Here is a 22,954-nt window from a genome sequence, read left to right as displayed (position 1 = left end):
TGGGAGAGCGCACGCAAGAGAGAGCGAGATAGCAGGAGAGAGAGAGAAAGAGGGAGCGAGCGGGAGAGATAGAGAGTGGGAGACAGAGAGAGAGAACAGGAGTGAGATTGAGAAAGCGCAAGAGAGAGATAGAAAGATAGAGAGATAGCGGGAGAGATAGAGAGTGGGAGAGAGAGAGGGAGCGGGCGGGGGAGAGAGGGCGAGCGGGAGGGACAGATAATGAATGAGAACGAGCAGGAAAAAGGAAAAGAAATTAAAATAAAAAGCATGAACCCACCCTGGGATGAAACTAATATTCTAATGAACACATCACAAATCTGTAGATGGTGCCACCCTTGCTCGTCACTTGGTGTTCAAATACACCTTCCCCATCCTGTCCTCTTCAAGTAAAGTGGAAGCAGACAGATTCCTGTAAATAATCGGCACTCACCCAGGAAGATATCGACCAGCATGTTGAGGGTGAGCCTGCTGCTGGGCTGGCCTGCATTGTATTTCCTTCCATTGGCACTAGCGCAATGCTCCTGAGCAAATCTCACAATGCTCTTCACTTCATCTGTGACATCCCTGGTCCTGTAATTCTACAACCAAGGGAAGGGGTTAACAGAACAGAAAGCAGTCCAAGACATTGTAGGATAGCACGATCATTTCAGCACGGATACCTCCCCAAGCAGATCATATTCGGGTGTGGATGTGTAGTGGTCGTGCGTTCGGATCCCACCGTACGTGTACGTACACACACACACGCGCACACCCGGACACACATACAATTCCAGCATCTAAAGTGGGAACAGAATGCCGCCTCATGGTGCCGTGGTACATGTGGCATGCTGGAGCATTCCGCGAGTGGTCTGTGCCCAGCACACTGCTTAAAATTGTGGCCCTCAATAAAGAGTCAGTGAGGAACGCTGCTCTACATTATACAGCACACGACTCGCAATCTTACAGTAATAGTCTGAAGCTGTAGATGGGCAGCCATTCATAAACCGGCTGCAATACTGTAAGTGCGCAACCATTCACAAAATGGCAGAGGCGTTCCGTGCATGTCTTATGGCTTCATCAGAACAGATGCTGGAGTACTGGTTTGTAATTCACGGTGAGATATATGGGGTGTATATTATATATCTCCACCTTATTTTAGGTCAGTTTCGTGCTGGTAGATTTAATACGTAAAAATCATAGAGCACAGAAGGAGGCCATTCGGCCCATCGTGCCTGTGCCGGCTCTTTGAAAGAGCTCTCCAATTAGTCCCACTCCCCCTGCTCTTTCCCCACAGCCCTGCACATTTTTCCCCTTCAAATATTTATCCAATTCCCTTTGGAAAGTTACTATTGAATCTGCTCCCACCGCACTTTCAGGCAGCGCGTTCCAGATCAACAACAACTCACTGCGTAAAAAAAATTCTTCTCATCTCCGACCCGGTTCCTTTACCAATGATCTTAAATCTGTGTCCTCTGGTTACCGACCCTCCTGCCACTGGAAACAGTTTCTCCCGATCTGCTTTATCAAAACCCTTCATAACTAGTATTTCAGTATAGTTTCAGTCCTAGTAACAGTAACTAGCATTTCGGTTCTAGTATCAGTAACTAGCGTTTCGGTCCTAGTATCAGTAACTAGCGTTTCGGTCCTAGTATCAGTAACTAGCGTTTCAGTCCTAGTAACAGTAACTAGCGTTTCGGTCATAGTATCAGTAACTAGCGTTTCAGTCCTAGTAACAGTAACTAGTATTTCAGTCCTAGTAACAGTAACTAGTATTTGAGCTGAACTTACTTTCTTCCTGATGCAGTTGTCACAAGTTACTTCTGGGTGTTCTTTGCAAAACTGGGGGTTGAAGCCATTTTCCCCAAAGTAGGCCAGCAGCTGAGTCCTGCGGCACTCCAGCACATTCTCGCAGTAATGGACCATGTTGTACAGGTTGTTGAAGTGGGTCTGCTTGGTGAACTGGTTCCCGTCCACTGCAGGACACACAAGTCACTTTTTAGATCAGATTACTAGAAACCACAGCAGCGCGTCAGAGAGACAGTGGCCCGGAGTTTGCGGGAGTGGGCCATCTGGCGGCCCGCCCAGTTTGTTCAGACTTTTCCCCCTCACCCTCCAGCTCAAACAATCTTTGCGCCGCAAACTGCTGGACGTGCGAGCTGATAACGAGGTCAGCGGACCTTGATAAACGATGGGCCTAATAGTCTATCTCCTTAACCAATGAGAATTAAGGAGAGAGAAAGAAAAAGAGGAACGACGGAGAAGGAAATCGGGTGAATTAAGAGTCAAAATCAGGCACAGAAAGAGAAAGAGAGAGGGAAAGAAAGATTGGATTAGGAGAAAGAGAAAAGAGATAGAAAGGAAAAGCAAGATTTAAAAAAAATTTAAATTTTAAAAACCTCGAAGAACTATTTACTACCATAGGAATGAGACTCCAGTTTCAATTGTTCCCTTTCTGTGCCTCCCAGGTTGAGTGGCCTCGCAGGCACATAAACCTCATCATTAAAAGGGTTCTTAAGTCGTTAAATACCAGCCCTAACTCTCTGCGCGAGTTTCATTCGTATTTACAGCGCAAATGCAGCGATTTCTTGAAACTCATGGGGAGGTTGGGGGCGAGATCCCGTTTTCATGAGGCTAATGGCCGAGCAGCGCAAATCATCCCGCTACTTGTGGCGGTTCGCAATTCACGCCTTATCTCTTCTTCGCTACAAATTGCTGTTTTTTGTGGTTTTTTTTTAAACACACAAATAAAGGTGTGCGCATGAATCTCGCCGTTATACCCCCAGCAAGTCCTGGGCCACTGTGACTGACTTGTGATTTTAAACTTCCCCCCCACCGGCACTGACTCGGCCTGGGGCGCGGTGACTGACTTGTGATTTTAAATTCCCCCCGCCCCCCAGAGGCACTGACTCGGCCTGGGGCGCGGTGACTATACTGTGGCTATTGTGCATGTTCTTGGGAAGTGAGTGTTACTGGGCTATTCCACTGTGGCAGGCACCACGACCAAGCCCGATGCTGCTACTCACCCACACACACACACATATTTTCATTAGATAACAAATAGAAAGAACTCTGATTTATATCGCGCCTTTCACCACATCAGGAAGTCCCAAAGGGGTTTAAGCAAGATCGCTGGCTGATACTTTCCCCAGCTTAGCCCCAGATTCAAATCTGTGCAACTCTGTGCTAAACCAGGGCCAGTTCGGGGTGCACAATGTGACTGCAATTATATAGGGCCCTGGTGAGACCACACCTGGAGTACTGTGTACAGTTTTGGTCTCTTTACCTAAGGAAGAATATACCTGCCATAGAGGGAGTGCAACAAAGGTTCACCAGCCTGGTTCCTGAGATGGGGGGATTGTCCTATGAGGAGAGATTGAGTAGACTGGGCCTATATTCTCCAGAGTTTAGAAGAATGAGAGGTGATCTCATTGAAACATACAAAATTCTTACAGGGCTTGACAGGGTAGATGCAGGGAGGATGTTTCCCCTGGCTGGGGAGTCTAGAACCAGGGGTCACAGTCTCAGAATAAGGGATCAACCATTTAGGACTGAGATGAGGAGGAATTTCTTCACTCAGAGGGTGGTGAATCTTTGGAATTCTCTACCCCAGGGGGCTGTGGAGGCTCAGTCGTTGAGTATATTCAAGACAGAGATCGATAGATTTTTGAATATTAAGGGAATCAAGGGATATGGGGATAGTGCGGGAAAGTGGAGTTGAGGTAGAAGATCAGCCATGATCTTATTGAATGGCGGAGCAGGCTCGAGGGGCCGAATGGCCAACTCCTGCTCCAATTTCTTTTGTTCTTATTTCTTATGTGATGCTCCTGTCAATCAGCAGCTCACACTAGGAGTCTCGTGGATTGAGTTTAGTCACAATCACAGTAGTATAAAAAGTACAATTTATTAGTGAATGTTGATTCTCAGAGGTAACGAATTTCCGGACTGACCGCCGAATCCCCGACACAACACTTGACTATTCGACTGTGGCAGGCACCATGACCGAGCCTGCTGATTTGCTCCGACTACAAAGGCATGTTTTTAATTCCACAATCCTATCAGGCACCACTGACGCCGATCGCTCACTCACTTTGGATAATGCGCCTGATCCTGGTGACGTCGCTGTAACTGTAGAAAAGGATACAATGGGACATTTCCCCGTCTCTCCCTGCACGGCCCGACTCCTGGTAGTATCCCTCCATGGACTTGGGCAGCGTGGCGTGGATCACATAGCGAACGTCCGGCTTATCAATCCCCATTCCGAAGGCAATGGTGGCACAAATCACCTGGCGGGAAGACACAGGTCCAGGATGAGCCTATATAACCGCGGGGGTCGCTCATTCTGATAGCCTTCAATCCCCCATCACCACCACCGTGTACCACACACATTGTCCCTTCCCTGTTACATATTATTATTCGGCTTATTTGCAGGATTTTCCTTAAGTATCAACAGTAAAACAGGAGGGGGCAACTTTTACCCCAGCTTTCACGGGTATTTCATTGGCTTTACTAGATTTACTAGAATGGTTCCAGGGATGAGGGACTTCAGTGATGTGGAGGGACTGGAGAAGCTGGGGTTGTTCTCCTTGGAGCAGAGAAGGTTAAGGAGAGATTTAATAGAGGTGTTCAAAATCATGAAGGGTTTTGACAGAGTAGATAAAGAGAAACTGATCCCAGTGGTAGGAGGGTCGGTAACCAGAGGACACAGATTTAAGACAATTGGTGAAAGAACCGGAGGGGGAGTTGAGGAGTTTATTTTTTTTTAACGCAGCGAGTTGTTGTGATCTGGAATGCGCTGCCTGAAAGGGCGGTGGAAGCAGATTCAATAGTAACTTTCAAAAGGGGAATTGGATAAATATTAAAGGGTTAAAAACTGCAGGGCTATGGGGGGAAAAAGCGGGACTAATTGGAGAGCTCTTTCAAAGAGCCGGCACAGGCACGATGGGCCGAGTGGCCTCCTTCTGCGCTGCATCATTCCATGTGCTGAAAGCACTTTACCTAAATGCAATAAACTGGTCATTTTCCTCCATTTCTTGTCTTTTTCCTTGTTGAAGTACCGTCACTGGCCGCGAGCGCAGGCTGGAGATTGTTCTTCAGCCAGACACTGAAAGCTGTGCAAGTACCACGCCAACATACAGCACAAACCTGCCGATCGGGGAAGGACAATCGCGCCCCGGTGTTTAGGGCGTCTCACCTGGCACCCGTCTTGGTTAATCCACTTGTTTTGCACCAGTTCCCTCTTGGAGTCCTCCAGGCCAGCATGATAGGCCAGCCCTGCTATCCCGCATCTCTTCAGCGTTTCGGCCACCGTGTCACATTCGCGCCGAGACAGGCAGTAAATAATCCCGGAGTCGTCTGTTAATCAGGTAAACAAGGGGGTCAGTGCAGCCCAAAACTGTGTAGCAAGGTTAAAGGAAGCAAGCGAGGTGAAGCAGGGACTAACCATTAGATGGCACTGGGGTTGCCGAGTCTCCAAGATTTGACCCGGAGTCTCCGGGATTTGAAGACTGAGCCCAGGAATCATTCTTATACCTAAATGTCTGATCAGGAAGCCAGGGCTCTTGGTGGGAATCTCACTGAATGAAGGACATTCTCCGAGCCGATCAGGTGGAACGTTTGATTGGCGACGCTCCTGTATGGCGGCTAAACGCACTTGGACGCCATTGCTGGGCACTCGGGGGTTAACCCGTTTCTACCAAAAGCTCCAGTGCCCCAACGACAGCCTTCATTAGGGTTTCCAACCCTCCAGGATTGGCCTGGAGTCTCCAAGAACTGAAGATTAATCTCCAGGAGACTGCTGCCAGCAAAACCAGGAGAAAAATCATCAGGGCATTAACAAAATCGTGTTTTTTTTCATTTTTGATGAACACTTTCACTTATTAGTTGGAATAATATTGGAGATGGGGAAAAGGGCTGATTGACTAAGAGTCAAGAAGCATCCAATCGGGTAATGAAGAGCGTATTCGCTTTCCGATTGGGTTGGAAAGGCTGGAGGTTGTGAGGACGGGCGTGTTGGGTGACCAATGGCGGGAGCGCCGCGAGGACGGACGTGTTGGGCGACCAATGGCGGGAGCGCCGCGAGGACGGACGTGTTGGGCGACCAATGGCGGGAGCGTGGGGGCGCCGCGAGGACGGACGTGTTGGGCAACCAATGGCGGGAGCGTGGGGGCGCCGCGAGGACGGACGTGTTGGGCGACCAATGGCGGGAGCGTGGGGGCGCCGCGAGGACGGACGTGTTGGGCGACCAATGGCGGGAGCGTGGGGGCGCCGCGAGGACGGACGTGTTGGGCGACCAATGGCGGGAGCGTGGGGGCGCCGCGAGGACGGACGTGTTGGGCGACCAATGGCGGGAGCGCAGGGGCGCCGCGAGAACGGACGTGTTGGGCAACCAATGGCGGGGGCACCGCGAGGACGGACATGTTGGGCGACCAATGGCGGGGGCACCGCGAGGACGGACATGCTGGGCGACCAATGGCGGGAGCGCCGCGAGGACGGACGTGTTGGGCGACCAATGGCGGGGGCGGGAGGTCATGTGATGAAACCTCCTGTAATATGCCCAACCAGAGTTGGTGACACCAAGCCTGGTAATTGAGGAAATAAAGATTGGATTCGGAGTGCCACGTGTTTGTGATTGTACATTGGGCGTCGAACTCAACACACTGCAAATACACGGGGAGGTGAAGAGCAGAATGGCCGCCATGTTTTGCCTACATCACAACAGTGGTCATGCTTCAGAGCAACTTGTTGTACATGAAGTGCTTTGTGGCATTTGAAAGGTGTTGAGGTGTCATATAAATATATACAAGCACCAACATAGAGAGGCACGAGAGAGGCTGTGAGAGAAGAAGGAAAGCTGATTGGATTATAAACTTTTCCTAGTCTCCTGCGAGAGATGTGAGCAGCACCTTGCCAGGTAGATACTCTACCTAGAACGGCTTGTACCTGGGGTGGGGGTGGGGGGGAATATACGTCACCACAAGGACAAGCGGAGCACGGGTTAATTAAAAGAGGTTACTCATTGGTCATTCGAATATATTTCAGAAAATGCACCTAATTTCATTTATTGATACTGGGTAACAAAGATATAGAAATGTCACAAAGGCTGGAGTGTCTCAGTAGTGAGAAACTTGCTTAGTTTGTCAGTGTGTTACCGACACTCTGCGCAATTCAATAAAATGCATTTACTTACAAAAAAACAAATCAGAATGAAGTTGGGTGGTAGTTCCCCCAACAGCAGGTGCCATGTGACTCACACTGCATTGCTAGTGGCTTTCATTTCAATGAGCAAAGCAAAATGTGTATATATAGAGTATCAAGATTCAATCTTATAAGAGTGCGAGAACGAGAGTGCGCGCACCAGGAAAAGCACAAAATTGCACGAGAGAACAAGAGCGAGAGCGCTAGAGCGCGAAAGCGCGTGAGAGAGAGAGAGAGAGCAAATAAACTTTACAGAGTGAATTACTTTTGAAGTGCAGTCACTAATTCGGTCAGCAAAATATGGCAGCTACTTTGCGTACAGCCAGATCCTAACAGTAATCCAGCGAATAACAAGTTAATTATTTAAATATTAACAAACAGATTGATGCAAAAAAGAGGGCATAATACTGATTTTTAAAAATTTTTCCATGGAGATAGTTACTTGCAGAAAGGTCGGCAGACTCCCAGTTATTTTACACAAGTTGCCACTTCCCCCTCTCTCTCTCTCTCTCGATGTGACTAGTCACGAGCCTCGGTGATGATCTTTTACATTCATGGGGCCATCACAGCCCAAAATACATCAATGAGTCATAAAGCCCATATAAATATTTAGCTGGAACTGTACAAAAGATGAAACTGTCAAAAGTCATTGGGTTGTGTACAGAAATGGTCAGTTCTATACAGGCAGCTACAGCAGCACGCTCCCGATCGACACTTACGTGGATAGTTCTTTTTGATCCATTCTATGCAGTCTTCAGCGATCTTCTTGGGCTTTTTCGGCAGGACCTCGTACTTCAGGTTGTGTCTGTTGAAGCTCATGGTGAACCTGCAGAAACACAACATGAAGCCTCGGTGCTAGAACTCCGTACAACAGAAGCAATAGCCAGCTCTCGGTGGCTCATACAGAACCAACAGGACTGCAGACATACTGCAGATAGAAACATAGAAGATAGGAGCAGGAGGAGGCCATTCGGCCCCTCGAGCCTGCTCCGCCATTCAATGAGATCATGGCTGATCATCCAAATTTAGTGCCCTGTCCCTGCTTTCTCCCCATATCCCTTTAGCCTTAAGTGAGTATATTAATAAGTTGGCCTCAACTGCCACACAGTTGACTTTGAGCAATTTGCCACACAGTTGACTTCCCGACCTCAATTGCCTCATCGTGGGAAGTGCAGAGCAGAAGCAGGGCACTTCCTGCATAAAGATGAGGGGGGAAACTGGAGGTTTACATCACCCTGGCTATCCTTTCGTATATGTCATCAGCCTGACCGCGTGGAGCAGGGAGACTAAAGGGGAGCAGGGTGTAAGAGAAAAGAAAGGGGTCCTCAGGAGGTCCCGAGGCACTTCATAACCAACTAATAAGTTATGGTGCAGTTATGTTGGCAAATGTGGCAGCTAACTTGCAAACAACAGACAGGATAAATGACATCTGTTTTTAGTGATGTTGGTTGAGGGATACATTTATGCCAGGACACCGGGGAGAAACTCCCTGCTCTTCAAATATTGCCACGGGATCGTTAACATCCAACTGAGAGGGCAGGACTATATGGCACTGCTGAAAGACGGCACCTCCGACAGTGCAGCGCTCCCTCAGCACTGCCCCTCCGACAGTGCAGCGCTCCCTCAGCACTGCCCCTCCGACAGTGCAACACTCCCTCAGTATTGCCCCCCCAACAGTGCGGCGCTCCCTCAGTACTGCCCGTCCGACATTGCAGCGCTCCCTCAGTACTGCCCCTCCGACAGTGCAGCACTCCCTCAGTACTGCCCCTCCGACAGTACAGCACTCCCTCAGTACTGCCCTTCCGACAGTGCGGTGCTCCCTCAGTACTGCCCCTCCGACAGTACAGCACTCCCTCAGTACTGCCCTTCCGACAGTGCAGCGCTCCCTCAGTACTGCCCCTCCGACAGTACAGCGCTCCCTCAGTACTGCCCCTCCGACAGTACAGCACTCCCTCAGTACTGCCCCTCCGACAGTACAGCACTCCCTCAGTACTGCCCCTCCGACAGTACAGCGCTCCCTTAGTACTGCCCCTCCCGACAGTACAGCACTCCCTCAGTACTGCCCCTCCGACAGTACAGCACTCCCTCAGTACTGCCCCTCCAACACTCCCTCAGTACTGCCCCTCCGACAGTGCGGCACTCCCTTAGTACTGCCCCTCCGACAGTACAGCGCTCCCTCAGTACTGCCCCTGCGGCACTCCCTCAGTACTGCCCCTCCGACAGTACAGCACTCCCTCAGTACTGCATTGAAGTGTCAGCCTGGATTATGTGCTCAAGTCTTGGTGTGGGGCTTGAACCCACAACCTTCTAACTCGGAGGCCCAAGTGCCATCACTGAGACAAGGTGTCACTTAGAAAAACATAACCTACATCAAAATTACAAACCTAATTTTAAGGGAAATGACCTTTAATATAACGAATGTGCTGCTGTATCTCAGCACTTGAATGATGTATTGTACCCACAGGGAGCACGCAGTGCAACAGTAATTACACAATGAGTGGGTGTTACTGCTTGTAATGTCAAGGACTGGCACTTCTGCAGTCCGGAGAGTCCACTTTGCAGTATTGAGGGAGTGCTACACTGTTGGCAATGTTCCAGCTAAATTTGTTGTGTGTGCGTGGTACCTTTAAATTTGCTGCGCAGTCGCACACGTGCAGTATCTTAGAGTGAACAGCTTGTGAGCGGCCGCGTATGGTGCCTTTCCGATTGCTGCACGGCCGCAGCTTAGAGGGAGTGCTGCACTGTCGGAGGTGCCGTCTTTCGGATGAGACGTTAAACCGAGGCCTCGTCTGCTCTATCAGGTGGATGTAAAAGATCAGGGGATGAAGAAGAGCAGGGGGAGTTCTCCCCGGTGTCCTGGGGCCAATATTTATCCCTCAACCAATATCACTAAAAAAGTGTTATCTGGTCATTATCACATTGCTGTTTGTGGGAGCTTGCTGTGCGCAAATTGGGTGCCACGTTTCCATTACAACAGTGACTACACTTCAGAAGTACTTCAATGGCTGTGAAGTGCTTTGGGACGTCCTGAGGTTGTGAAAGGCGCTATAGAAATGCAAGTCTTTCTTTCTTAACTTGTATTTTTCCAGTGCACGTTTATAAATAAAAGTCGTAAAATAGAAGAAACTTTGATCCAGAACTGGGAACCAATGGCTGGTGCTGCTGATGATCGCTTACTTTGTGTCCGACTGAAAGATTATTAAAAAAAGGTGCGCTGTAATTTTTTTAATATTAACGTACGGCGGCCCCGTGGCATTGCTCACGGTAAGTCAGAGGATGGTGGTTTAGACGGACAGGAGCATTATAATGCACAATGGTATTATTCTGCTACTAAGGTGAAATTGTGTGTAACTTGTGTATGTCCAAGGCTACAGATCCAATTGCTGGGGAGGTTTGTCTGTAGATTGGCAGTGGCTTTTAAATCCCTGGCTCCTGCCCACAGTCAGAAGAAACCATCAGGAAATAACTGGCTCTCATTTCTTTTTTTTTTTTTATAAACGCAAAAGTGTAACAGTTGAAATGTGACAGACCTATTTCGGAAGACAGATAGATGGATGGATGTAATAATTGTTTATTAATCTAAACATAAATACCCTTCCTCACCCCACCCCTCCCCAAGGAATGAAGCTACCTACACTTGAGGCTTCAGCATCTTGAGCTGGTTGAGGATATCCTTCTGGACCCGGGGTGTGGCTGTGGCCGTCAGAGCCATCATCGGGATCGAAGGAAACTTGTGCCGGAGCTCATTCAATCTCTTGTAATCAGGACGGAAATCGTGGCCCCACTGAATAGAGATAGAAACAGACCAGTCAGCTTAACATTGGTGGTAGGAAAAATAATGGAATCCCTACTAAAGGAGAAAAAAGAACATCTAGAAGCCAAAAATATAATAATGAATAGTCAGCATGGATTTCAAAAGGGAAAGTCTTGCTTGACCAACGTAGTTGAATTTTTTGAAGAGGTAACAGAGAGAATAGACAAGGGTAATGCAGTAGATGTAATTTATCTAGATTTTCAAAAGGCCTTAAATAAGGTACCCCATAATAAACTGATGAACAAGGTCAGAGAATGCAGAGTCAGGGGACAAGTAGCAGAATGGATTGCTGGCTGTCTTGAAGCCAGCCAGCGAGAGTGGGAGTAAAGAGTCGCTATTCACAGTGGCAGAAGGTGGGTAGTGGTGTTCCACAAGGATCAGTGCTGGGACCACTGCTGTTCACAATTTACATTAACGATTTAGATTTTGGAATCAAAAACACAATTTCTAAATTTGCGGATGACACCAAATTTGTGGGGGGGGGGGGGGCGGTGATAGTCAATACTGAGGACGACTGCAACAAATTACAGGAAGACATTAATAAACTTGCAGAATGTGCATATAATTGGCAAATGAAATTCAACACAGATAAATGTGAGGTATTACATTACGGTAGGAAGAATAGGGAGGTCATTTATTACTTGGAGGGTGCGAGTCTGGGTGGGGTAGAGGGGCAAAGGGATCTCGGAGTACAAATACACAAATCACTAAATGTAGTGACACAGGTTAACAAAACCATAAAAAAAGCAAACCAAACACTAGGGTTTATTTCTAGAGGGATAGAATTGAAAAGTAGTGAAGTTATGCTAAATTTGTATCGAACCTTGGCTAGACCGCACTTGGAGTACGGTGTACAATTCTGGTCGCCATATTATAAAAAGGATATAGAGGCACTGGAGAGGGTGCAGAGAAGATTTACAAGGATGATAGCAGAAATGCGAGGCTGTACATATCAGGAAAGGATGAACAGGCTGGGTCTCTTTTCTCTTGAAAAAAGGCTGAGGGGTGGCCTAATCGAGGTCTTTAAAATTATGAAGGATTTTGATAGAGTGGATACAGAGAGAATGTTTCCACTTGTGGGGAAGAGCATAACTAGAGGCCATCAATATAAGATCGTCACCAAGAAATCCAGTAGGGAATTCAGAAGAAACTTCTTTACCCAGAGAGTGGTGAGAATGTGGAACTTGCTACCACAGGGAGTGGTTGAGGCAAATAGTATAGATGCATTTAAGGGGAAGCTGGACAAGCATAGGAGGGAGAAGGGAATAGAGGGTTATGCTGATAGAGTTAGATGAGGAAAGACAGGCGGAGGCTCGAGTGGACCATAAGCACCGGCATGGACTGGTTGGGCCGAATGGCCTGTTTCTGGGCCGTATGTCCTATGTAGCGTCTGACAGCCAAAAATATGAGGGATAAGCGGACAGAGCTGACGAGAAAGTCCGCCCGCAGGATGCTTTCCGCCACCGAGGCGTTGAAAATAAAAGGGTTACTGGGGACCAGCCGCGGTATTGCAGCCAACAACCACTTATAGAGCATCGCTCACGTACAGCAAGGTCTCGGCGCTTTACAAAAAGGGGGAGAGCGCCAAAAGTACAGTCGAAGAGATCGAATTTAAAGGAAGGGAGAAAGGTGGCAACACAAAATGCTATTAGAATACAGCAGGGGGAATAATGAATCAAAAAGTAGCTTCCAGGGCGAGGGCAGAGAGAAGAAACCGGGGTCGAGTACGAGGAGTAATTTGGACTTTGTGGAGCTAAGGGGTGCAGGCTGGGGCGTCCAACTGGTCTGGTGCTAAAACTGACCCTTCCTGGAAGATATTGAGTGCCCTCCCCCCACCCCCCGACCCCCCTGTCATTAAATCACTTCACCCTTTCCACAAGTTCCATATCTCCACTGTCCCTGTTCCACCAAACTTCGGCAAATGAGCAGTCAGCACAGGCGGGATTCTCTTCAGCTGCTGCCACCACTGAGATCTTAATAGGAAGCATCTCCGAGGAGATCTTTTTGTTTGTACAAGCCACTGGGAGCTGTGATTTGCATGGTAAACGGCAGCCTACACTCATTTGGTACTAATTTACAAGATGAATCATGTCTTTGAGCGGCAGGTATAATATTGAAAAAGATATTGCTCTCTGCTGTTCCCGAGGGCGTTTGTCGGCGGAGTGCATCCGCCCACTCAAAACATATTCCCCTGATGACGGCGGAACTAGAGTCGGTTTACAGAAAACGACAGGCAGCTCGGCACTCGCAGCGAAGCAGAACACCGGGGCCCAGTGCCCAGCCTGTGCGGAGTGAGCTGCCCTCAGTTGGGGTGCTACAATTGGCTTCAGCGGCCTAGAATGGGGAGGGATGAACGGAAATAAAATAAAACAACCAGCATTCCTGCTCCTAATCCTCACTCAGTGACTCCCCCACTGGAAAACGGCAGTGTGGACATTGGCTGCGGCCAGGATCAGCCTCGGCTATCACACGCTCACTCAGTCAGCGTGGGCTGCGAGGAGAGGGGGCAAGCACTCGTATTAGTGGCAAATAGGACAGAAAGAGCCTTCACTTCGCATCCCAGCCTGCGAGTAACGCCTGCTGCTCCCATACCCAACCTTTTCTGTACAAAGTACGAATGGACTTGTATTTATAGAACGCCTTTCAAGGCCTCATGACATCACAAAGCGCTTCACAGCCAATGAAGTGGGGCCACACAGCAAGATCCCACAAACAGCAATGTGATAAATGACCAGATAATCTGTTTTAGTGATTGTCATGAATCTTACCATTCATGAAGAAATGACTCCTGAAATAACACTGGGCGGCCAGCTGGTGGCGCCGTCCAAGGAGTATAAATACTCGGGCGTGGGCCCAGCTTGCTCAGGACGTTTCTGTAACCAGGAACTAGTGATGTAACTAGAATCTCATGGTTGTGAAACAGTTGATTAAAGCCTTGTTTTATACTCAACCAAGTGCTTAGTGAGTTTTCTTACGTCAGTGATGTTGATTGAGGGATAAATATTGGCCCCAGGACACTGGTGATAACCCCCCTGCTCTTCTCCAAAGAGTCCCAAGCGATCTTTTCCTCTACCTGAAAAGGCAGACAGGAGCTCGGTTTAACGTCTCGTCCAAAACTCCCGGGAGTGTCTGACACTCCCTCAGTGCAGCACTGGACTGTCCACCTAGGCCACGTACACAAGTCTCTGGAGTGGGGCTTGAACCTAATACCTTGTGATTCAGAGTGCCATCACTGAAATCTAGAAGCAGAAACAGAAAAATGAAGCCAGTTACCTGGCTGACGCAGTGAGCCTCATCGATAATGAAACGAGCCAACTGCTTCCTCTCGTATAAATGTCCTAGTGCCGAGATCAGACGGTTACTGGCACTGACCTGGATTAAAGAGGAGAATCAAGGTTACTGGACTCGGGGAAATGTTTCTTGAAGTTTATTCCTGGGCTGTGGGCAGTCCGGAGCTCTCCAGTTTCCCTGCAGTAGCGGTTTGATACAACCGAGTGGCTGGCTGGGCCACTCCGGAGCACAGCTACGAGTTAACAACATAGAAATGACAAATCTGCCAGTGTTTCTGGTCATTTAAAATCCCTCAATATTTCCACAAACTATGGTACAGGGTTTAATACAGCGCGCACTATGTTGCAGTAAACAGATCCAACGCCTCGTGTATATATGTGTCGTGGGATGACTCATTGCTCCTCTGCGTGCGCGTCTCTGGTTTTTTTCCCACACTAAATCCCTGCTCTAACCATGTGCAGTTAGAAAATAGCACAACTGATATTATTACCACTGTGTGTTCAGCTTTTATTTTCAAAAAAAAGAGTTCAGGGTTTATTTTGAACCTTTCAAAACGGTAAATATCAGGAGAAGATAAGAGTCAAACGTTCCCGAGGTGAAAAAAAAAATCTAACACGGTTGAAAAAAGTTGCATGTAACCGATCGGGTCTCCTGCACATCTAGAAAATTAAAAAACTTACACTTGCACGCACTTCCGGTCAACTTTCTCCATTATAAATGTGGACACAGGAATGTATAATGGACACGCCACACTGTAATCACTCTCCCTCCAGTGGGAGAGCTGCAGTCACACCACTGGGAGGAGGCTGTAAATACAGCGTGACAAAAGACTTGCATTTCTATAGCGCCTGTCATAACCTCAGGACGTCTCAAAGCGCTTTACAGCCAATGAAGTACTTTGAAGTGTAGTCACTGTTGTAATGTAGGAAACACAGCAGACAATTTGCGCACAGCAAGCTCCCACAAACAGCAATGTGATAATGACCAGAGACTCTGTGTTAGTGATGTTGATTGAGGGATAAATATTGGCCCCAGGGAGAACTCCCCTGCTCTTCTTCGAAATAGTGCCGTGGGATCTTTTACATCCACCTGAGAGAGCAGACGGGACCTCGGTTTAATGTCTCACCCGAAAGACGGCACCTCCGACAGTGCAGCACTCCCTCAGCACCGCACTGGGGGTGTCAGCCTGGATTTTTGTGCTCAAGTCTCTGGAGTGGGACTTGAACCCACGACCTTCTGACGTAGAGGCGAGAGTTTGACCCACCAACTGACACTACAAACAGGAGGGGGAGACAACTTAATAATTTGATCAAAAAATATTTCAGACGTACCTTCTCAGGAGTGCAATAAAGCAGCTTCACAACGGGATCCTTCTTGGACAACTGCATATAGACACTGGCAGTTTCCGAGTCAGTCTTGCTCCCGGTCAGGTACGTCGCTGGGATCTGTAAAAGGGAAATAAAGGATCAGCCATGATCATATTGAATGGCGGAGCAGGCTCGAAGGGCCGAATGGCCTACTCCTGCTCCTACTTTTCTATGTTTTAAACATGTCTGCGTCCTTTCCCTTCCTCCACACAGTCTCTCGATAGTTTGCTCCTGCTCACTGGGTCTATTTACGCCCCTCAGGGTTCCAGGCGGGTGTCAGAGTGTGGTCCCGGCTCACTCATCCTCTGAATCTGGCCCCTCTTCCCTTCCCTTGGGGGGGATGAGACTAGCCTCTTCTCAGCCCCACCATCGGAACTGAGTTTTGACCAGGAACTCGCCACGCAGGTAATCATAGGGTTCACATCTGTCTCTTACAACCAAACAGTGAATCTGTCAGTGCGCTAAAGTCAGGAGACCCCCCCCTTCCCTTTCGCTTCTGTAATCTCCTGGTCTCTCTACATCTGTCGATGTCACTGAAGACATACGTCGCCCCTCACAAGCAGCTCAGTACGGCTCAAGTTTGTTACCTTTACCCCAATAATATAAATCATAGAATGATACGCCACAGGATGCCATTCGGCCCATCGTGCCTGTGCCGGCTCTCTGAAAGAGCTGTCCAACTAGTCCCACTCCCCCTGCTCTGTCCCCAGAGCCCTGCAATTTACTTTTGAAAGTTACTATTGAATCTGCTTCCACCGCCCTTTCAGGCAGCGCGTTCCAGATCACAACAACTCGCTGCATTAAAAAAAACATTCTCCTCATCTCCCCTCTGGTTCTTTTGCCGATTACCTTCAATCTGTGTCCTCTGGTCACCGACCCTTCTGCCACTGGACACAGTTTCTCCTCATTTACTCGATCAAAACTGATTTTGAACACCTCTATTAAACCTCCCCTTAACCTTCTCTGCTCTAAGGAGAACAATCACAGCTTCACATGTAAATGCTCGCATTGAAAGACTCCTGTTTATTCTGCAGTCATGCTTTTACTACACTCCCGAGAAACAGGAGATTCATTTTGATCGCTGAAGTGAGCGAGATGATGTTTAAACTCACGTCAAGCAAGGTCAGTTTCTGCACCTGATCCAGGATCAGTGACTTGAGTGGGGAAATCACCACAGTGACTCCTGGGGTGAGACAGGCTGGCAGCTGGTAACACAGACTCTTCCCACCACCTGAAAGAGATAGACAGGACCGATCACAACAGAGAATCACAGGCCAACCAGCTGAAGCAAAGCAGGAGAACAATCTGCAAACAAGGTACTGTCGTAGAGATAGTGTTTGTTCTCCAGTGGAGCAGTTCTACCTCCGCTGCAACACAGATCGAAGCAGAGGGAATGCTCCCAGTAACCTCGCCAACATTCATCTCTCTGCTACCACCACTAAAAATACAGACTACCCAGTCATTTATCTCATTTGCTGTTTATAGGATGTTGCCGAATGCAAATTGACTGCCACAGGTGGCCAATGTTCCCTCCAATTTTTGTTTTTAGCTGCGTGCCCATTGAGAAGCAACAAAGTGGCCTGCGTGGGAGCTCCAGACAGCTGCCCAACTAAACAGGAACATTGCACGTAGCTACATAACAGTAACTACACTTCAAAAGTAATTGATTGGCTGTGAAGAGCTTTGGGATGTCCCGCAGATGTGATGAGGCTCTCCTTCTTCCCCCCTCGCTGCTGGACGCACTAGCTCCTGCTCGGGCCCGGCTCCACAGGCGGCCCTCAGTCGAGTGACTGTTGACGCTAGAGGCTGGCTGGTGAATGTCGGCTGGGTATGCAACGTGGGGAGATCGCAGCAAAGCCCGACCCCCACCCCCCCCGCCCCCCAACCTCTGCCTTCACCCAATACACACACCCTCCTTCAGGAATGGGGAGGCGGGCACTGGATAAAAAAGAAAGACTTGCATTTCTATAGCGCCTTTCATGACCACCGAACGTCTCAAAGCGCTTTACAGTCAATGAAGTACTTTTTGAAGTGTGGTCACTGTTGTAATGTGGGAAACGCAGCAGCCAAATTGCGCACAGCAAGCTCCCACAAACAGCAATGTGATATTGACTAGATCATCTGTTTTTGTTATGTTGGATAGGCCAACTGCAGTACTTCTACCACCACCCAGGCTAGGGTCAGCTAGCTCAGCACAAACCAGGGAACAAAGCAGGGACCTGCTGGTCTGTCCGGCTCAGTTACTCACTCGTTAAGACTCGGAGTCATTAGGGGTTCCCCGCACCACCATCGTGCCAGGGCACCAAGGGAGGAAAAGGCCTTTATCAACCGAGCCACTGTGCGAGATATACTTTACTATTACTATTATAATAAAGAGATACTACAAAAAATAAACAAGACACACACAACTTATGAAGAGAAGGAAAACAACCAGCATTCATTGGAAAGCACTCCACTGCCATCTGTCCGCTTTAGCAGTATAAAACATCAGGCACGGCAGTGTAACTGAACAGACAGCAGTGGTTGTAGCCACAGTGCATATAGAGAGAGCGAGCGAGAGAACGCGAGAGAAAGAGAGCGAGCGAGCGTGAGAGAGAGGGCGAGAGAAAGAGAGCGAGCGAGTGTGAGAGCGAGCGAGCGTGAGAGAGAGAGAGCACCTTTCACGACCTCAGGTTGTCACAAATCACATTACAGCCAACTTTTGAAGTGGAGTCACTGCTGTAATGTAGGAAACGCAGCAGCCACAGCAAGTTCCCACAAAGGGCAACATGATAAATGTCCAGATCATTTTTTTTTTTTTGTGATGTTGGTTGAGGGTTAAATATTGGCCCCAGGACATCAGGGAGAACGTCCCCGCTCGGAATCTTCTACACCCACCGCAGAGGGCAGACAGGGCCTCGCTTTAACGTCTCATCTGAAAGATGGCACCTCCGACAGTGTGGTGCTCCCTCAGTACTGACCCTCCGACAGTGCGGCGCTCCCTCAGTACTGGCCCTCCGACAGTGCGGCGCTCCCTCAGTACTGCCCCTCCGACAGTGCGGCGCTCCCTCAGTACTGGCCCTCCGACAGTGCGGCGCTCCCTCAGTACTGCCCCTCCGACAGTGCGGCGCTCCCTCAGTACTGCCCCTCCGACAGTGCGGCGCTCCCTCAGTACTGCCCCTCCGACAGTGCGGCGCTCCCTCAGTACTGCCCCTCCGACAGTGCGGCGCTCCCTCAGTACTGCCCCTCCGACAGTGCGGCGCTCCCTCAGTACTGCCCCTCCGACAGTGCGGCGCTCCCTCAGTACTGCCCCTCCGACAGTGCGGCGCTCCCGCAGTACTGCCCCTCCGACAGTGCGGCGCTCCCTCAGTACTGCCCCTCCGACAGTGCGGCGCTCCCTCAGTACTGCCCCTCCGACAGTGCGGCGCTCCCTCAGTACTGCCCCTCCGACAGTGCGGCGCTCCCTCAGTACTGCCCCTCCGACAGTGCGGCGCTCCCTCAGTACTGCCCCTCCGACAGTGCGGCGCTCCCTCAGTACTGCCCCTCCGACAGTGCGGCGCTCCCTCAGTACTGCCCCTCCGACAGTGCGGCGCTCCCTCAGTACTGCCCCTCCGACAGTGCGGCGCTCCCTCAGTACTGCCCCTCCGACAGTGCGGCGCTCCTTCAGTACCGCCCCTCCGACAGTGCGGCGCTCCCTCAGTACCGCCCCTCCGACAGTGCGGCGCTCCCTCAGTACCGCCCCTCCGACACTCCCTCAGTACTGCCCCTCCGACAGTGCGGCGCTCCCTCAGTACTGCCCCTCCGACAGTGCGGCGCTCCTTCAGTACCGCCCCTCCGACAGTGCGGCGCTCCCTCAGTACCGCCCCTCCGACAGTGCGGCGCTCCCTCAGTACCACCCCTCCGACACTCCCTCAGTACCACCCCTCCGACAGTGCGGCGCTCCCTCAGTACTGCCCCTCCGACAGTGCGGCGCTCCCTCAGTACTGCCCCTCCGACAGTGCGGCGCTCCCTCAGTACCGCCCCTCCGACAGTGCGGCGCTCCCTCAGTACTGCCCCTCCGACAGTGCGGCGCTCCCTCAGTACCACCCCTCCGACACTCCCTCAGTACCACCCCTCCGACAGTGCGGCGCTCCCTCAGTACTGCCCCTCCGACAGTGCGGCGCTCCCTCAGTACTGCCCCTCCGACAGTGCAGCGCTCCCTCAGTATTGCCTCTCCGACAGTGCGGCGCTCCCTCAGCACTGCACTTCGAGTGTCAGCCTAGATTATTGTGCTCAAGTCTCTCGAGTGGGGATTTCAAACCACCTTCTGACTCCGAGGCGACTTGTGCTACCCACTGAGCCATGGCTGACACCGAGAGAGAGAGAGGGCTCGAGAGATAGGCTGACGTAGTGACTGATTTTAGTATATTTTATAAAATCAGTAATTAGAAGCATAATACAATGAACTTGCATTTGTATAGCGCCTTTAACACAGGAAAAGGTCCCAGATTATTTGAGGCATCTGCTCCAGGGTGTCTCTCATACGTACCAGTGGGCATCAAGATGAAGCAGTCTTCTCCCAACAGGGCCGCATTGATCGCCTCCAGCTGGTTTGTTCGGAACTGGTGCAGCCCAAACTTCTTGTGAAAAATCCGCATCATCTCTTGAGAGTGCGGGAAATGGTAGCCCCGGAAACGCTCCAGGGCGGGGTTTTTAGGAAGTCCTTGCTCGCAGGAAGCCCCTGATGGAAGAAAGTAAACGCACTTTAACACCATTCATTTTTAAGACACCTCACGGTTGTTGTGCGAGCCCTGGTGCCGCTAGTAACTCAGAACGTGAAGCCGTGCGGCGGCGGCAGGACGCACGGTCGTGTTGGCCTATTTGGGTGGCACTGTAGGAGGGACGAACGCTGAATAAAGACCAGGTGAGACGCACGGCATCAGGCAAATATAGGCAGCACAGGTCTTCCCCACTACCTCCTTCATCACAGAATATAGTGAATGATGTCAAGAGAAACATAGAAGATAGGAGCAGGAGTAGGCCATTCGGCCCCTCCAGCCCGCTCCGCCATTTAATGAGATCATGGCTGATCATCCAAATTCAGTACCCTGTCCCTGTTTTCTCCCCATATCCCTTGATCCCTTTAGCCTTAAGAAATATATCTAACTCCTTCTTGAATATATTTAATGAATTGGCCTCAACTGCCTTCTGTGGTAGAGAATTCCACAGGTTCACAACTCTCTGGGTGAAGAAATTCCTCCTCATCTCTGTCCTAAATGGCTTACCCCTTATCCTTAGACTGTGACCCCTGGTTCTGGACTCCCCCGCCATCGGGAACATCCTCCCTGCATCTGGTCTGTCTAGTCCTGTTAGAATTTTATAAGTTTCAATGAGATCCCCTCTCATTCTTCTAAACTCCAGCGAGTACAAGCCTAATCGACCCAATCTCTCTTCATACGTCATTCCTGCCATCCCAGGTATCAGCCTGGTGAATCTTCACTGCACTCCCTCCATGGCAAGAACATCCTTCCTCAGATAAGGTGACGAAAACTGCACACAATACTCAAGATGTGGTCTCACCAAGGCCCTGTACATTTTAGAATTGGTATTGAAGGAATAACTGGAAATTACTGGGAGGTTACTATGGAGACAGATATCGCTTTTCGTTTAAAATAGTATTAAATTTAGTTCAATGCTTCAATGTGTGAACGTCAGCTGGCAATTCAACTTGCACGTGCATCACACTCCCGACCCAATCCTGTCTTTACCCCAGAATCTCACTCAGGAATCACTGGCCATCCATCACGCTAGCCGACATTTTCTTTCCGTCCCCGAGGCCAATTCCCGCTGTAGCCATAGTCAGGCTAACTAGTTTTACACAGACCGGCATCAAAGGGGGAATTTTTAGGCAATGTTCCAGTTAAAATCCAAACCGACATAGGTCCCTGGATGGACTAAAGGCACCGACTGGTATAGTACGTAGGCAAACGAACGAAACATAGGAACAGGAGGAGGCCATTCAGCCCCTCGAACCTGTTCCCCCATTCAATGAGATCATGGCTGATCCGTGACCTAACTCCATACACCTGCCTTTGGCCCATATCCCTTAATACCTTTGGTTAACAAAAATCCATCAATCTCAGATTTAAAATTAACAATTGATCGAGCATCAATTGCTGTTTGCGGAAGAGAGTTCCAAACCTCTACCACCCTTTGTGTGTAGAAGTGTTTCCTAATTTCACTCCTGAAAGGTCTGGCTCTAATTTTTAGACTCTGCCCCTAGTCCTAGAATCCCCAACCAGCGGAAATAGTTTCTCTCTATCGACCCTATCTGTTCCCCTTAATATCCCGAAAACTTCGATCAGATCACCCCTTAACCGTCTAAATTCCAGGGAATACAACCCTAATTGTGTGTAATCTCTCCTCATAACTTAACCCTTGGAGTCCGGGTATCATTCTGGTAAACCTACGCTGCACTCCCTCCAAGGCCAATATATCCTTCCTCAGGTGTGGTGCCCAGAACTGCTCCCAGTGCTCCAGGTGTGGTCTAACCAGGGCTTTGTACAGCTGCAGCATAACTTCTACCCCCTTGTACTCTAGTCCTCCAGATATAAAGGCCAGCATTCCATTGGCCTTTCTGATTACTTGCTGTACCTGTTCATGACATTTGAATGACCCCAGCTTCGATGGCCCATCTGTGCAGAATAGGCTGATCTCAGTCACTCACTGCAATTAGCCTCAGTGCCCTGGGCAAGGCATGGAAAGAGCCAACCAGGGCTCTGTGATCCAGTAATTTCTACCACAAAGCACAGGGTATGGTAGCGTAGTGGCTATGTTACTGGGACTAGTAATCTGAGAATTTGAATTCAGTTTAAAAATATGGAAATTTTAAAAAAAAGCTGGTAACAGTGACCATGAAGCTGTTGATTGTTGTATAAACCCAACTGGTTCACTCAAGTTCTTTAGGGAGGGAAACCTGCCCTCCTTACCCGTCCTTGCCTATACGTGACTCCCACCCCACACCAAATGTGTCTGACTCTCGGACGTGTCGAACTGCTAATGCAGCGGTACAAGCTGAGTAACTAGGGACGGGCAATAGATTGCCACATCCCAGAGAGTGATTTATATGAAAAATGCAGGCACATGGTGAGCCGCGGAGGATTGGATCAGCTGTGGTGGCACACGGGCGAGGTAGCAGGGCGCTGCCGGCGCCAGAGGGTCTGTGCCCAGCACGAGTTAACACTTTGAGAGGAAGAAAAGGGAGATGATTGGGACGGTACAATCCCCAAACTTGGTCTCTGAATTACTCAGCAGGTTGTATCTTCATTACAGTCATTGGTTCTATTAACCA

At 49.6% G+C, this 22,954-nt stretch overlaps 1 protein-coding gene across 4 annotated transcripts in view; it reads right to left on the bottom strand.

Moving 5' to 3' along the window:
• blm (BLM RecQ like helicase) overlaps positions 1-22,954 on the bottom strand; it is a 49,244-nt gene that overhangs the window by 11,162 nt on the left and 15,128 nt on the right. For 3 of the 4 annotated variants that reach the window (XM_085968377.1, XM_085968378.1, XM_085968381.1), the window contains 10 exons: positions 20,153-20,344; positions 16,758-16,876; positions 15,610-15,723; positions 14,261-14,359; positions 10,809-10,957; positions 7,893-7,999; positions 5,171-5,331; positions 4,067-4,262; positions 1,768-1,952; positions 431-578 (listed from right to left, as the gene is read on the bottom strand). In XM_085968377.1, coding sequence (XP_085824503.1) covers positions 431-578; positions 1,768-1,952; positions 4,067-4,262; positions 5,171-5,331; positions 7,893-7,999; positions 10,809-10,957; positions 14,261-14,359; positions 15,610-15,723; positions 16,758-16,876; positions 20,153-20,344 — 1,470 coding nt within the window. The remainder of the gene's footprint in view (positions 1-430; positions 579-1,767; positions 1,953-4,066; positions 4,263-5,170; positions 5,332-7,892; positions 8,000-10,808; positions 10,958-14,260; positions 14,360-15,609; positions 15,724-16,757; positions 16,877-20,152; positions 20,345-22,954) is intronic. The other variant, XM_085968380.1, reaches the window with a different exon arrangement.

Source organism: Somniosus microcephalus, chromosome 27 (genome assembly GCF_052327205.1).
Source record: "Somniosus microcephalus isolate GS21.2 chromosome 27, FLI_Smic_1.0, whole genome shotgun sequence".
Classification (NCBI taxonomy): domain Eukaryota; kingdom Metazoa; phylum Chordata; class Chondrichthyes; order Squaliformes; family Somniosidae; genus Somniosus; species Somniosus microcephalus.
The sequence above is the reverse complement of the archived record's forward strand: the minus strand, read 5'-3'. Positions and strand labels throughout refer to the sequence as shown.